This window comes from Panthera onca, chromosome B1 (genome assembly GCF_046562875.1).
Source record: "Panthera onca isolate mPanOnc1 chromosome B1, mPanOnc1 haplotype 2, whole genome shotgun sequence".
NCBI lineage: Eukaryota > Metazoa > Chordata > Mammalia > Carnivora > Felidae > Panthera > Panthera onca.
In genome coordinates, this window is record NC_138342.1 from 99,863,149 (window position 1) to 99,880,693 (window position 17,545).

The following is a 17,545-nucleotide window of genomic DNA, read 5'->3' on the forward strand; positions in this document are numbered from 1 at the left end:
ATGCAGCATATATATGTCTTTTAGTGAATGAATGAATGGATGGATATTTTTAATGTGTATGTCTTTTTTCCTTAAAGTATTCAGTTAAAGTAGAAATATTTACTAGATTGATAGTTCTCAGCCTGTTTTTTCAACCAACATACCTTGATTCTGGTGCATCCCCCTAAAGCAGAGTTTCTCAACCTTAGCACTGTTTTCACATTTGGAACCAGAGCAATCTTTGTTGTGAGAGGCTGTTATGTGCATTGTAGGATGTTTAGAAGCATCCCTGGCCTCTCTTCACAAGGTAGTGAAGGTATACACACATCCAGACACATAAACACACACCCCAGTTGTGACAACCAAAAATGTCTCCAGACATCTCCATATGTCCTCTATGGTGCAAATTAGCCACAGTTGAGAACTACAGACACAATATATGATCCAACCCACTTCCAGGTTACTCTTTCTCACTTAAGATTATATAGCACCTTGCTCACTTACCCCCTACCAGTACTTAAAACATCTTAAAGGCTTAACTTTCAATACCATGTCCATTTACTTCCTTAACTTCCTCACTTGCATTGAGCCTATTCTCCATCTCAGCCACCTGCTCCCATCATGAGACTTAGACAGACCTTGTATTCACCAAATACTACACATTTCTGAAGTCTTGATTTAAAGCATCTCCTACTTTCTACCTCCTATCCTTACAGTTTTATAGCTCTACCATTCTTCAACCCCATTACGCTTCAATCCTTTGACCCCGCTAGTTTTTTCATTTCAATCTCACTTTGCCTATGACTTCCCTTCTTACCAGGCTTGGATTCCACAATCACTCCTTTGCAAAAAACTCAGTCCCTCATTCCTTTTATCTGCCAAACTCTAGCTATGGTTTCATCAACTTAGCACCTAGTTTGTGCTAGCGTCTGACTGTTGAGATAGAAATATGTACATTTTACAGCTCTCACCTTAATTTTCTTTTTATGAAAACTTGAAAGTCTTACACTAGATATGAGACCTGTACTTGAATGTGAATTTACAGAAGTCTGTATTGAAAACTTGAGTTTTCTAATGACTGCCTATTTAAATACAGCCTTCCATTTCCTCCTGTAAAATTACTGGAAGTTCTAAGCTGTTCAAACACTCTAACACCCCTAAGTGGGGCTTGCAATATATAGAGTAAGTTTCTTAACTATGTCAGCTCAAAAAACTGAACAGTGCTACAAAGATGATTTAGCTTATACATCCACCTGTTCTTGATCTATAATACTAATAATTCCCTGTGCTTCCTTGATTCCCCTTTTCCAACCATAAGTCATCACAGACCTTTTAAATTCAGAAAGCTTCTTATATATTGTTCCCAGAGAAGATCCTCTTGTGGGTTCTACTTCAAAATTTAAGTAAAGTTTGGGATTATTTCACATCTTAAAACAGTGAAAAGTAATAGTCATGGAGAAAGATCAGATTTACTTCTCACTCCCACTTTCTGGGTACTGATACTATATTATAAAAATTCAGTTTGTCTAGGGGCCCCTGGGTGGCTCAGTTGGTTAAGCACCCAACTTCAGCTCAGGTCATGATCTCCTGGTTTGTGAGTTCAAGCCCCACATTGGGCTTGCTGCTATCAGTGCAGAGGCTGCTTCAGATCCTCTGTCCCCCCTCTTTCCATCCCTCCCCCACTCACGCACTTGCTCTCTCTCAAAAATAAACTTTTTTTTTAATTCACTATGACTAATTAATGTATTCAGGTTTTAAAGTAAAACCTCAAGTGATTTAACGCCTTTCTAAAAAGAATAATTGTGAATGCATCCTTGAAAGTGGTGCTGAAATGTTTCCATATTATCTTTAGAATGGAATTGAAGAAATTCTCTTGAGCTTCATTGTCCAGTGCAGTAGCCAGTAGCCCAATGTGGCTACTGGAGTACTTGAAATGTGGTTGGTCTGAAGTAAAATGTGCTAAAAGTATAAAATATGCACTGGATTTTGAATACTTGGTATGAAAAAGAATACTAAATATACTGTCTCTATAGATAATAAGCATTAAATATCCCGATTTTATATTATATTTTGCAATGCTATTTTGGATATACCAAGTTAAATAAAATATTAAAATTAATTCCACCTGTTTGGATTTTTTTATCTTTTAATGTGGCTACTAGAAAAAGTCACATTTGTTGCTCACATTGTATTTCTGCTAGACAGTACTGGTCTAGAGAAATAGTTTGGCATAAACTAGGCATCCTATTTTATTATATCTCTTTAATACAGTCTCTCACATTGTTTATTACATTGTTTATAAATTTTAAGCTTGGATTATGAGACATTCCCTTCATACGTGAACTTTTTATATCCTTTCACATAATTACAGTACTGTTCAACCTGAAAAAAAAAAGTCACTACAACAATATTTTCCACTCTTTGAAAGAGCTGTGTCACTTCACTAAAATGATCCTTGTATCTAAACTAACTGTATAAATATATTCTACATTATCTGAAAATTGGGTCTTCAGCGAGTAAACAAAGAAACAACATTTCTACAACAAGGAAATTTCGTTTTAAAATACCCAAGTGTTAAAGTCTTGTGCAGTCTTGCCTTTAATGTGCCCCTTCATTCCTGGACTACTGCAATAGTCTTGTCCAATGGCCTTGCTGCTTCAGGTTTTAACTTTTTCAGTCCCTCCTTCACACTGCAGCCAGAGTGAGGTTTCTATCTGACAATATAACTACTCTTCTATATACCCTTCAAGAGTTCTCCACTATCTACACAATAAAGTTCAAATTCCTTAAATGATATGCAAATTCATCCAAGAATGGCTCTTGCCTACCTGACCTCAGCCTGGTCTCCATGCCCCTGTCATTTTAGCTGCTTGAAGAGGTATCCCACACACCTGCCTTTATTCGAACTATTTGCAGTATCATCCCCCACCTCCCATCTTAACATGACAACTGATTTTATCACTCAAGTCTCAAGTCCAGAACCTCCTAGGAAGCTCTTGCTGCCCTGCCCGAAAACTGACCAATCCTGCCTCTGACACTCTCACTAGCACTGTCAGAGCATTTATAACAATTTCTAAGACAAATTAAGATGTCAGGTCTCCCCAGGTAAAGGCTCCTTAAGTGTAAGGACCATGCTATACTCACTTTCGTATCTTCAGCACTAAGCAAAGTGCTTGGCACAGATAAAAAAGTCTTAGTGTATGTCAAATAACTTCTTTTCAAAGGCATCCACGTGCACATATATAATACTGTCATCCCTAACTTACTGAAATCAGAGTCAGCTTCTCACCAGTTCTCATAACAATACCATCACTAAAGTTTCTGTTACACTTGTTGAAATCCTCCAAATATCTAATGTTCTTGTTAAATGCTGGCTGTTTACTAGAAGCACCTGTACCACTTTTAAAAATATAAATGCCTAGGGTGTCCTGGGTGGCTCAGTCGGTTAAGCGTCCAACTTCAGCTCAGGTCATGATCTCAGTTTGTGGATTCGAGCCTGTGTCAGACTCTGTACTGACAGCTCAGAGGCTGGAGCCTGCTTAGGATTGTGTCTCCCTCTCTCTCTACCCCTCACCTTCTCACACTCTCTCTCTCTCTCTCAAAAATAAACATAAAAAAGAATTTTTTTTAATATATAAATGTCTAGGTCACAAATCTCTGAAAATATTAAATTAATAGGGCTGATGTAGAACGATAGGTGATTCCAATTCACAGTCAGGCTTGAGAACCACTGCAACCAACACTTAAAGGCATAGTGATAACTCCTGCCCCTGCATGTCTAGAATCTCTCCAAGTGAAGTGAGCATCGTAAGAGATTACATAAAGGTATCAAAACCCAAAACTCATACACGTTACAAACATATTCTGTGTTCTCCAATCAAGCAGATTTCAGCCAGTAGATTTAAGTCTACTCCAAACTTAGCATGCTCACCAATCAGGAGTTGATATTAAACTGAAAATAAAAATAATATATATACCTGACTAGAAGGGGGAAAAAAACACTATTCTTGTCAAATGAATCTCTTTATTGGTACCTACACTTTTAAACTTGTCCTGATTTAAGGAAATGGACCAGTAAACCTAAGCAGTGATTCCCACGCTCCTTTCACTCCAATTATTTTTAGACATAATCACATGCTTGGAATTTGAAGAGCATCCAACAGAAGACTGGATTAGTTTGCTAACCAAATATTTGTCTTCTACTGTCACCTCTCTTATACTTCAGGGATAATACTTTGGCTGAGGTTCCCAATATGACTGCAGATTTTGAAAACATTTACTGTAGTTCTAGGCTTCTCAAGAAAACATATCAAGGAAACTTTTTTTTTTTAACATAAAAACTAGTCCAGCTTTTGTTACTTAGACAAACTTTATTGTATTCAAAAATGCTTCTAAACCAAACATTTCAGGTTTCGGCTGACACACCATTCAGTTGTTTGCTTTGCTGAAATGCCTTCGACTACCCCTCAAATAAATAGTGGATGAAATTACCAGACAGGCTTCAGCAAGAAAGGATCTGAAACACAGCAGCTTAGTAAGATCCAATGTCCTCATTTTTCTGAGATTCTGAACAATAAAGAACAAAAAATTACTGGAATTAAAAATAGAAGAGTTGGGGCACCTCGGTGGCTGTCGGTTAAGCATCTGACTCTTGATTTTGGCTCAGTTCGTGATCTCACGGTTCATAAGATCAAGCCCCAGGTCGAGCTCTGTGCTGGCAGCATGGAGCTTGCTTGGGATTCTCTTTCCCTCTCTCTGCCCCTTCCCTGCATGTGTGTGCATGCATGCACACACATACATGCGCACACGTGTTCTCTCGCTCTCTCAAATAAACATAAAAAAAGTGATTGACTAAAGTTACTTGTATAAATGATTACAGTTGCTTAGAAGCCTCCGTAGAACCTTGCACTGTCATATGTGTGTGTGTGTGTGTGTGTGTGTGTGTGTGTGTGTGTGTATTCAGGAAATGGTTTTAGCATGATTGACAGTATTAGGTATACCACCAAAGAGCATGTTCTTAATGAACTCTACTAGATACTAGGTCATGATGAAGCATATGCTAAGCATCTGATACTCTGTGTCTTTAAAACGTGACTCCATTATCTCTGTGCCTCATCTTTGTAATTACAAAGACCTAGACATTTCTGATTTTCAGAGCAACAACCTTTAACAATTTCCAGCTGCTATGGTGTTTCTAGGAAAAAAATGAAACATAAAATCAGGTAAAGCTATATTTTTGATCAAATCAAATTTGCAGTAGAATCACAGAAATCAGAGAGTCCTTGATTTGGGTACATTCTTCCCTCCAATACGATGTCTGTTACCAGAACAAACAACTAAAAGGAATTAGTGTAACATTCAGGAATTTTTCTCTCACTTATATTGCTGCAGCACCATAGAGAGAGGGTCATATCATGATACTCATAATTTAGAGTATCAAAGGCAAGCAATTTATGTCATATAAGAATCATAGGAACTCCAAAAACACTTGATTTATCCCAAGTTTCCACTTCAAAATGCCAACAGGATATTGCATTCATTCCAACGTCTGTATTGCATTAACACTAGGGAAAAATGTGAAGAATGAGATAGAAGACCTTTAAATGGTGATTCACCAACTATCTCAGTTTTTGTGCTGGCATTAAAATAAGTGTTTAGAACATATCACAACATGTGAAAGTTATAAACAAATTAGAATTTGATTACTAGAACTGTCGGCCTTACAATAAAGTATCCTTATCATGCAAAGAGACTATATAAAATGAAGGTAACAGCATAGTGGATCTGAAGTAACTGCATTGTGATCTCAACCTCCCAGGCCATCATTCTTAGATCGTTCAGATATGAGGATTATATAAAAGAATGACTACAAAGGCAAAAAAAATTAACATAAAGAGCTGTCATCCCATAGTATAAAATAACACAGATGGGAATAGCAATCTAGGCCTTATTCAGAAATAGGTGTTCAAAAGCACCAGCCTATATCATCACTGCAAGAATTAGGCACCAAAAAAGGCCTGATGAACAAGAACCCATTATATGGAATATGCAGAAGTCCACTAGTTAAAGCAGTAGAGATACAAATAAAAAACAGGAGTGAAAGCTCATTCCAAAATATACCCAGGGTGCCTGGGTGGTTCAGTCGGTTAAGCGTCTGACTTCAGCTCAGGTCATGATCTCACAGTTCTTGAGTTCAAGTCCTGCATCAGGCTCTGTGCTGACAGCTCAGAGCCTGGAGCCTGCTTTGGATTCTGTGTCTCCCTCTCTCTCTGTGCCCCCTGCTCGCTCACTTGCTCTCTCTCAAAAATAAATAAACATTTAAAAAAAAACAAATTTCCCCTACCAGTAGACCTTAAATTACACTCCCAAGAAATCTAAAAGGAAGGTAACCTCTCAGAACATGACAATATTGCTTCTACGTTGCAGTCTCTGCAATTCCAGAGGAAATCTGTTTTTGCAAATTTAAGAGTTTCTGATGATTAAAGGAGGGTTGTTTTAATCCAAAGTCCTTGAACCCAGAAAAGAAACAAAATTTGGAGCTTATTCTAATCACTAGTAACTGTCCTTATGCCTTTTAATGAGCTTACTGCAATAAAGATGTGAGCTGTAGCTCCTTAGGCACTTCAAAACAGGAAGTCTATGAAATCTGGTAAAGGTTACAGACCAAGGCAGATGGATATAAAACACATTTGCAAAATAATTTTCTCCCTACACGCATTAAAAGAATCTTGCATTATATCTAAAATACATCAAAATGCTGCATATCATAATCTGCTCCTCTGCTTTTTAATCAACTGTCTTTATCTTCTGTGCAGATAAAGGGAAGAAGTTCAGAAATGACATATGGAAGGAATTATCTGTTGATCCAGGTTTAAAATACCACCATTCTCTAAAGAGTCAAACATTCTTAAATATATCCACTATCTGGCAACTAAGCCCTCACTTTCATCATGCAACAACCATTTAGGAGTATATCCTATGTGCCAAGTAATATATTAGACACTAGGTTTATAAACAGAAAGGAGATGATTACTGACTTTAAGCAATCATCTAGAAGGAGCAGGCCAGAGGAGGAATAATGACATGTACACAAACAAACCCAAACCCAAACATGTAGCAAAAAAACAAAAACAAAAAACAAAAAGAAGAAGAAGAAAGAAAGAAAGAAAGAAGGAAAGAAAGAAAGAAAACAAAAAAGACCTTCCAAAAGTCAGATCAAAGTGTTCAACTCAAGTGGAATTTTTGGGTAATTTCCCTACTTAATACTTTAAGCCTTGAACCCTGAAGTCTATAACTTTTAGCAGAGACTTAAAAGATGAAGCATTTAGAAAACAGGATAATCTAAACTGAACCTACTGAATTATTTTGCCTAACCTCTAAACCCTAAGACAGGCTTCTCCAGGTTCCTTGTAGTTTCCTACCTTATTCTTCTCCAGTGGTCAGTGGAATAAAATCACCCAGAATTTTCTACTGTTGAAAATAATAATCTTTGATTCTCTTTTTGGAACCCTAACATATAACAACCAACATTTGTTTTGAATTTCACATTTTATAAAATACTTTCAGACATGTAGCAGGTCATTTGTTCTTCACTGTGGAATATTATTGCCTTCATTTCATGAGTGGGAAAACTGAGGCTCCAAGAGGCAAAATAATTTTCACAAAAGTGAATAGTTAAAATTGGAGAACTGTGACCTTGGTCTCAATGGCCAGATCCAAGTCTCTTGTTACACAGTACCAAGTTCTACTGACTTTTGTCACCATGACTCTACCTTCTCTCCCTCCTTTTCTTTTCCATCTTCTATTTCTATTACAATAGTCCCCCTCCAGTTCCTACCATACTGAGTCTTAATCACTTGGTAACACGGACCAACTGGAGTCACTCCAGTAGCATGTGTGCAAAGATTCTTCATCTAATTTGAAGCTCATTCACAGACTCCTGGATTAATAATTTTGCTTTACATCCTCAGATCAATCCTATATATCTCCCAATGACTTGTCTTAAAACCCCTCTTAGATCACATTTCAAGGCTCAAAACCTTTAGTTGTTTCCCACCACCTAGTGAATGAAACAAAAATTCACTATTCCGGCATTTCAGACCTTTCCTGCTTCTCTCCCTCTCTCTCTTTAAAGTTTACTTATTTATTTTTGAGAGAGAGTGTGTGAGAGTGAGGGGAGGGTCAGACAGAGAGAGAGAGAGAGAGAGAAAGAGAATCCCAAGCAGGCTCTTCGCTGTCAGTGCAGAGCCCAATGTGGGGCTCAATCTCATGAAACATGAGATTGTGACATGAGATAAAATAAAGAGTTGGACATTTAACTGACTAAGCCACCCAGGCACCCCTGGGTCTTTCCTGCTTCTCTACTGTAAGTCCACTACCAAAACTCCAGATCACTATCTTAACTAATAACTCCCATTGTTCAAATATGTCTCATGCTTCTTTCACCACTATTCTCTCAACATTAGATGGTTACCCAGCTCCAGTCTCTATCAATCCATGAATACAACCTCTTGTGCTTGGACACACTTCATAACAGAACTTAGTCTTCCTCCCACATACAGCCCATTCCATCTTTGAATTGTCCTAGTGTTAAGTAAATAAAAAATAAACAACTCTTTGGTTAAAATGAAAATTATATTTTCTCCCATTAACATCTGAAGTATCTGTAGCAACAAGTAACAAATCTAATCTGATTCCACACAATCTCCCCTGTCTGTTTGCCTTCCCTGGTGTACCATGTCATTTTTTTCATGATGTGGCCCCCAGAACTGAGCCAAGTTCTCTCTGTTTGATAGTGAAAGTGCTTTTGTCTCTGACAATAGCTTGAGCATAGTAAGAATAGCTAGGCTCATCACTGCTTTGCCTTGACAATATTCTTTCAGTGCTGCTCAAAACTGATAAACTTTGTGAGCAGCTGCATTACATCACTGACTTGTATTAAGGCTGCAGGACTCTAAAACCCATGCGGTCATTTTCATGTGTGCTACATTTAAGCCACATTTCCTGGAACTAAAGTCAGCATTTTACTTCCTTCTTATTCTGCACTGCTTGTTAGGATCAAACTATCAAGACCTTTTCCCATCATGTATCCTATCTTCCAATATGTGTCTCTCCCAATCTTCTGGCATCCAAAAATATATTAATTTACCATCAGTGTCCTTTTTTAGTTTTGTGATTAATATGTTGAATAGGACATGGATAAGTATCCTACGAGCTCTATTACATTCTTCCTCATCATCATTCTTCAAACATATCCAGATCATATTCTGTTTTATCCACTAGGCAAGTGGGTCTTAACCTTTAGTGTTGAGAAGGATCATCAGAGATGCTTGATAAAAATGCCAACTCCTGAGGCTTGGCTCTAAAGATTCAGTAGATCTGGAGGAGGGGCCCAGGAATCTGAATTTTTAACAAGCTAAATGTATCTAATATTGTGGTGGAAAGACCACACTTTAAAAATTGTGCCCTGAATTTTTTTTTGATACTATTTTATCAGCAATATCAATATCTCCCTCTTCTGGGTTCCTATAGCTACACTGAAAATTCTTATCATAGCAATGATCCTTATCTGTCTTCTCTCCACTATATCCTATAGCATATTCCTGGGAATATTAAATTTTTGTTAAGTCAATGAATGAATATAATCTTTATTGTGTGTGCCGTTGATGTAACACATGAATGTATTAAACCCACTGATATATAGGTGAACTCTCAAACTCAATTATTATCCCAGAAATGACAAAGGCTATGTAAAATACAGATATGTGTCTTCTGCACACTTTACAAATGGAAGATTACTTCATAAATATTTACCAAAATAGATAAGAGGAAATGAATAGAGATCCTAGAAACAAAGATATATGAGAACTGAGCATACAAGATAATTGACATAAATCTTTGGGTAAAGAATGTAACGTTCATAACTAAGATTTAACTTAAAAAAAAGAAGAAGAAAAGAAAAAATAAAGCTCCATCATTAGATACAAAAAAATATTTAAAAATTTTTTTTTAATTTTTTCTTAACGTTTATTTATTTTTGAGACATAGAGAGACAGAGCATGAACGGGGGAGGGTCACAGAGAGAGGGAGACACAGAATCTGAAACAGGCTCCAGGCTCTGAGCTGTCAGCACAGAGCCCGACGCGGGCTCGAACCCACGGACCGTGAGATCATGACCTGAGCCGAAGTCGGACGCTTAACCGACCGAGCCACCCAGGCGCCCCTAAAATTTTTTTAAAAAGAATGTAATGTTCAATACAAAGTGCTGGTAAACTAACTATCCCTGAAAGTAGAAAATGAGGCTCCTTTCTCATACTATGTATACAAAAAATAAACAGTAAACAGATTAAAAACCTAAACATGAACAAAATTATACATTTTCTTAGTGAAGAAGTAAGATAAAATCTTCATCATGTGGGGCTAGGAAAGGATATTTTAAATTTTTTTTTAATATTTATTTTTGATAGAGACAGAACACAAGTGGGGGAGGGGCAGAAAGAGAAGGAGACACAGAATCGGAAGCAGGCTCCAGGCTCCGAGCTCCCAGCTGTCAGCACAGAGCCTGACGGGGTGGGGGGGGGCTCGAACTCACAAACTGTGAGATCATGACTTGAGCCAAAGTCGGACAGTTAACCGACTGAGCCACCCAGGTGCCCGTAGGAAAGGATATTTTAAATAAATATAAAAAATTTTATCAAACTTAAAAAATTGACACATATTAAACATATTAAATGAAGATATTAAAATATCTTCATAAGAAAAAGATTTTAAACAAGTGGACAGGACATAACCCCAGACTGAGAAAAGGTATTTGTAACACATAACAACAAAGACTCTGTACACAGAACAAATTTTTTAAATCAATTTCAAAAAGACAATCCAATAGAAAGATAAGCAAAGAATATGAACAAAGAAATTCATGAAAGAGGAAGACACTAATCAGGGAAGTGGAACTGAAAAGAAATCCAAAAAGTCTAAGATTGACAAAAACTAAAAATGTTGATAGATAATATCAAGTTGAAGTGGGGACTTGAGGAAATGGACTTACCTACTGCCATGATATAAATGGATGCAATTACTTTAGAAAATAAATTAATAGTGCTGAGTAAAACTGAATTGTGCCCATACTCTAGCAAAATGCTCCCACATATGTGTACCCAATGAGACATACAATAGATGTCTATTACAGCATTGTTTTTTCATAGTGAAAGAATTGAAACCAACTAACTATCCATTAGTAGGGAACTAAATAAATTGTGATTTAGCCTTACAATAGGAGTTAAAATTCACATGGTGGTTAAAGTGAACAAAATCTATATGGATAAATTGTAAATATATAGTGAAGCCTTGTATCACATATGGAAAAATATAAAACAAATTCTTGCTTGTAAGAATTTTTCAATGACATGTTATACATTTTATATAAGACTTTTTATTATGACCATTTTCAAATATACACAATTAGAATAACACAGTGAAACTCCTGTACCATCACCTTGCTTCACTAATTATCAATATTTTGCCAAGGATTGGTATACATTTTTAAATCCCAAAATTCATGCTGAGGAAATGGCCATTAGTCAGGCCCACAAAAGAACACAGGACAAGAACAAAGGAGAGCCAGGTCCTAGTGCAGACACTGCCACCATGAGCAGTGTGACTCTGGCACACCATTTTTCTCTGTATGGCCTCCCCTCTCAACTGGGAAGACTTCAGACTGAAGTGATAAAATGTTTGGGAGATGAGGAAATAATCAGGATGCAACCTGGACTTTCTAGAAGGTACAAATAGAGAAATCTAAAAGACACAAAACACCAAGATCCAAAGGATCAAAAAACAATAAAAACTTCACTCCCTACTCTTAGTATCCACTACTGGGTCATCTGAGATCTCCTCTAGGTCTACTGGGATATGATTTCACCCTCAGATAAGTTCTTGAGGGAAGCACTAACATAGCTACCTCCCCTCCCAAAATGCATCTTCTCTTCCCCCAAATACAGAGTTTGCTTTAACACTGGCGTAGCAAGTGGCTTCCAGAGGGCTCTCGTTGCTCCTTCTGTTACCTCCCCCACTTCCACAGTGCCGTGGGCACAGGTAAAGAAGACTGGTAGCCTGGCTCTGTCACCCCAAGTTTCTAGTATGCTATGGAGCAGGAAGGAATTGGAAGCACTGTCAAATAAGAACCCAACGGACTTGTTTGGAAAGGTGGACACATACCTCTTGAAGCAGTGTGCTGCTGTAAGGACCCAGCAGCTACTCAAGAGTGTGGCCCCACAAAGGAGCCTGCCATCTCCATGGGATGACTTAAGCCGGAGGGACACTTGCCAAGGCCAACCACCCCTAAGAAGAAAGTAAGCCACTTGAGTCCGTATAAGGGAGAAAAGCAAAGAAAAGCATCCATTAAGACAATGAGTTGGAAGGCTTGCAGGTGGGAGGAAAGCCACATAAAAGGGACCCTAGCAGGTAAGATATCTCCCTACTTTGAAAATGGTACCCCTACAACCTGGAGCAGACCACACTGAAGATCTGCTTATGGACATTTGTATGCATCCCACCCACCTCTGACACTCATGGAAAAAACTCAGTCTTCTCGATATTTCATTGCTTGAAGTGTATTTTCTCTCCTCACAACCTCACCTAAGCAGCCCGAAGAAGTATTTCATTAAGCAAAGTACTGGGTTTCCATTAGTAAACGCAACAAAAAAAAAAAAAAAAAAAACAAAAAACAAAAAAAAAAAAACACATTTAAAAGAGTCAAGTCTAAAACAAATATATTCTAAATTAAATGAATTTTGTAGTTACATATTTTTCAGACCTCCTCTTAGTGAGATTCAACAACATAACTTTTCAGCAACGTACTTATTGTATAAATCAGGAGGTAGTGATCTAAGAACACAGTCTACATAAAGTAAGTGTAGATTAAAAGAAAAAAAAACATGTAATCTGGATTTAATTTAGGAAATTAAGTAAGTAAAATAAATCCCTTATATCATAGTAGAAAAACCCCCAAATTGTAACACTGTATGTACATAAATAGTTTTGTAATATGTAAAATCTCTGAAGGACCTTTTACCTTAAAGAATTTTTCCCACCAATGATCCGCTTCTGCCGACGGTGCAGTAATCTCAAACCACAAACAGATGAGAGGGATTCTGAAGCAGACAGAGGTTATTAATCAGACTGTCGTATTGCTGACAGTGTGACAAAGACACAAGTGACACAGTCTCCTGCCGTTTCTTTCTCTATTTTAAAACATCTTTTCTCCTCAAATTATAGGATACCTTCTCTTATAATAAAAATTAAAAGTTGGGGTGCCTGGGTGGCTCAGTTGGTTAAGCGACTAACTTTGGCTCAGGTCATGATCTCACAGTTCATGAGTTGGAGCCCCGTGTTGGGCTCTGCGCTGACAGCTCAGAGCCTGCAACTTGCTTTGGATTCTGTGTCTCCCTGTCTTTCTGCCCCTCCCCCGCTTGTGCTCTGTCTCTCAAAAATAAATAAACATTAAAAAATTAAAAAAAAAAAAAAAAAAAAGAAAGAAAAGTCTTCTCATTTAGCCAAGGCAACAAGAATTCACAAGCAGACAAGGAACTTTATGAGGTTTCCCACATTCAGCTGTGACCCTGTCCGGCATGTCATCCCACGGGCGCCTACAGCTGATTACAGAGACTGTTTTGGAGTGCAGGAACATTAAACAAAACAAGAGAATTGCAAAGGTATTACAGGTCTAAGTAATTTGCTTTTCATATACAACACTTTCCAGGCCACTTATACAAAATGTAACTTAGAATGGGATTCTGATCTATATCTACATTTATATTTACTCATATAGCATATTATTATATGGAAAGGGTTTACTAAACAAAGTGGCATTTTAGGAAATACAGTCAAATTTCCCAAGATAACAGACTCTCACAAGAGCATAAAAAAAGAATTAAGAACGAAAATATATGAAAAGGTGGTATACAAAAGAAAGTAAATAAAATAAAGTATAGCTATTTAAAAAAAAATTTTTTTAATGTTTTTATTTATTTTTTGAGACAGAGAGAGACCGAGCATGAGCAGGGAAGGGGCAGAGAGAGAGGGAGACACAGAATCTGAAGCAGGCTCCAGGCTCTGAGCTGTCAGCACAGAGCCCAACGCGGGGCTCGAACTCACAGACTGCGAGATCATGACCTGAACCAAAGTCGGATGCTCAACCAACTGAGCCACCCAGGTGCCCCAAAGTATAGCTATTTTAAAAATAATTTTAGAAGGAGGGGAATCTCTACAGGGGTATTTTGTTTCTTTGGTTAAGTACATATGTACCAAGTATAGATTGACACTTTTTCTATCTGTGTACGAAGAGAAGGTGGGGAATTGTGCCAAGAGCATGAAAATCTAGTCTGCACTAATATTCCCCCATAATAACCAGGTAGAAGTGAGCTCAGTAGGGGATCAACACTAGTTATTTTTTCATGGAGAAAAAGGTTAAACAATGTTTACCAAGATCACCAATTTGCCAAGTGATCTCAGAGGCATGCTGTCAAACTTTAATTCTCATCTCTTAGGATATGAATCCTCTAGATGACACAGCAAATTATAAGATATTAGAAAAACATAAGTTTCAAATAATGGTCCAAGTCAGGTCAATGTATATAAGGCCAAGATAAAGAATGATGTAATACTGAGCAAGCAAAACTGAAAGTTTACATCATTCCAGGGCAAAGCACCAGATCGCAAAAGTGTAAAATCTAGTAAGGCGTAAAATCCACGGCTACAAAAAAAAATTTTTTAAGCAAAATGAAATTCATTTATAAAAGGATCCCATCAGATGACCAATAACCAATGCCTTGAGTTTCAGTCCCCTTATAGAAGTCACTAGGTCTTGAGCCTCAATACAAAATCAGTAGGTTAACAAACCAAATTATGTAATCCAGCTTGTCTAAGAGGAAATATTTTTTTTAAGTTTACTTATTTATTTTGAGAGAAATAGTGTGCGGGAGAGGCAGAGAGAGAGAATCCAAAGCAAAAACATTTTACAATTATTGAATTTTTATGTTTTTCTACCACTTAAGAAATTTGACATAATCCAAAGAATTATATTCAATTTTTAACTATAGTTTAAATTACTGAAGGCACTTTAATAAGCTATAATTACTACTTGTATATAAGTATACTATTTAATAATATTAAATATATGATTTAGTAAGCCGATTATGTGTGTATGTGTGTGTGTGTGTGTGTGTGTGTATAAAACAAAGCACAAAAGGTTGTAAGTACTCTTCATACTCAAAAGCTCCTCAGACAGTGAAGAATCATATTAACAACATCCAGTTCATTTTTGCATTGTCTTTAGCAATTAAAAGATGTTAGAGGAAGATAATGTTTAAATACAGATACACCTACTTTTCAGAAAATCCAATGATCAAAACTCTGAGCTTTCAAAACACATAAAGAGATCATTGTTCTATTCATAAAATGTAACCACAGTTTTCTACAAAATAGCTACTTCTTTATTCTAAAGCAGTATTTGTTTCATAAAAGTTACACTCAGCTTTCAATGACCTTTCTATTTAAGTATAAAACACCTATTACTGTGTTGTACTGAAAGATTATTTCTCATTTCCCTTACATTTTTTAATTTCAGAGAATAAAATCTACAAAAGATAACCTTTTTGAGAGTGGAAGAAGAAGTTCCTTTCTATGCCATATCTTTAAATTGTCATTTCTGGCCTTGTTTTTGTGAAGTAATTATCAGTTCTAAATCTTCAAGGATACCGACAAGTTTGACAGTTTTATTACATCCAGAGAAGGAATGGTACAGAAATGACTGAGAACCTGGAAAGGGCCGAATGCCAGAGATTACAAATCCTGTAAATCCACTCTTGCCCCTGAGCTCTGCTCGCCCTGTAAGCCCCATCCAGTCAGATTTGTCAGGAAACCACTGCCTCTTAATACAAGCACAAGGAACCAGGGATTATATACAGTCTTATGAAGGAGACTTTTGTTATCAAAGTACTGCTGATACTAATCAAGTGAAGAACACTCTTTGACTTGTACAGGCCCTGGAAAATGACTTACCTTTATTACTGTTACCTGTTGCCTTCTTGCCAAAATAATCACAAATGACTCCTGCATCTTCACTGTGGCGGCAGTTATGTCTTCCAATATCTTGTTTGATACAGTCAGCTAGGGACCGCTCATTTCCTGTGCACTTCACATTATCCACATGGATGGGGCCTTTCCCTTCCCCAAAGTAAGCCATGGTTCTTGCTCTGGCAGGGCCCCTGGAAACAGAGCGTTCTTGAGGATGTGGAGAACCAGTCACTCATACGTTTTAACACATCACAACATATACTCTCATTCAATTAATTTTAGTGTATTAAACTTAGCATCTATGTATGCTAAAAAAATTTTTATTTCATGACTATCAAAAACAAGCTTAAAAGAGGTAATAACTCTACCTTCTTTGTTTTGCTAGCTCACAGTTTCTTTACTGCCCTGGGTGCCTCTAATTTAAGTTCTGCTAAGAAAGTCACATTTAATGGCATGTCAAAAATTAATGATAGTCTTCGACTCTAGTTTTTGTTTTTGTTTTTAATTTCAATTTTTTATTTTTTATTATTTTTTAATTTTTAAAAAATATTTTATTTTTGAGAGAGAGAGACAGAGTGTGAGCAGGCAAGGGGTAGAGAGAGAGGGAGACACAGAATCTGAAGGAGGCTCCAGGCTCTGAGCTGTTAGCACAGAGCCCCACACAGGGCTCGAACTCAGGAACCACGAGATCGTGACCTGAGCCAAAGTCAGATGCTTAACCGACTGAGCCACCCAGGCACCCCTAATTTCAACTATTTAACATTTTTTTATTTCATTTTTATTCTGTTTTGAGAGAGAGAGAGAGAGAGAGAGCGAGAGAGCACACATGCATGACGGGGGAGAGAGGTAGAGACAGAGAGAGAATCTTAAGCAGACTACACGCTCTGTTTTTTGAGACAGAGAGAGAGAGCACATGATGGGGGAGAGAGGCAGAGAGAGAGAATCTTAAGCAGGCTACATGCTCAATACCATGATTGGGGTTCAATCCCACAACCCTGTAAGATCACGGCCTGAGCAGAAATCAAGACTAAGACGCTCAACCAACTGAGCCACCCAGGCACCCCTTTATTTTATTTTTTATGAGGGGGGAGGGGCTAAAGGAGAGGGAGAGAGAATCTTAAGCAGGCTCCAACACCCAGCCTGGAGCCCAAAGTGGGGCTAAATCTCACAACTATGAGGTCATTTTTTTTTTTTAATAATAAAGTTTATTTATTTACTTTGAGAGAGAGAGATTGAACACATGCACATGAGCAGGGGAGGGACAAAGAGAGAGGGGAGAGAGAGAATCCCAAGCAGGCTCCACGCTGTCAGCACAGAGCCCGACCCAGGACTCAATCTTGCATAAAATGTGACCTGGGCTGAAACCAAGAGTTGGACACTTAACCCACTGAGTGACCCAGGTGCCCCTTAAACTCTAGTTTAAGCAGGAAAAAAAATCATCTCAAAATTTTCTTAAAGAACGTAACAGTGTTTTTAAAATTGGTTAAAATTG

At 37.5% G+C, this 17,545-nt stretch overlaps 1 protein-coding gene and 1 long non-coding RNA gene across 5 annotated transcripts in view; both read right to left on the minus strand.

Moving 5' to 3' along the window:
* LOC144616145 (uncharacterized) overlaps nt 1-17,545 on the minus strand; it is a 251,109-nt gene that overhangs the window by 107,901 nt on the left and 125,663 nt on the right. The window lies entirely within an intron of this gene.
* The window catches only part of PRSS12 (serine protease 12), a 75,828-nt gene that overhangs the window by 4,791 nt on the left and 53,492 nt on the right, over nt 1-17,545 (minus strand). For 3 of the 4 annotated variants that reach the window (XM_081795566.1, XM_060654302.3, XM_060654304.3), the window contains 3 exons: nt 16,039-16,244; nt 13,052-13,130; nt 12,196-12,318 (listed from right to left, as the gene is read on the minus strand). In XM_081795566.1, the coding sequence (XP_081651692.1) occupies nt 12,196-12,318; nt 13,052-13,130; nt 16,039-16,244 (408 nt within the window). Of the gene's footprint in view, nt 1-4,514; nt 4,546-12,195; nt 12,319-13,051; nt 13,131-16,038; nt 16,245-17,545 lie in introns of those variants that run through there. The other variant, XM_078445795.2, reaches the window with a different exon arrangement.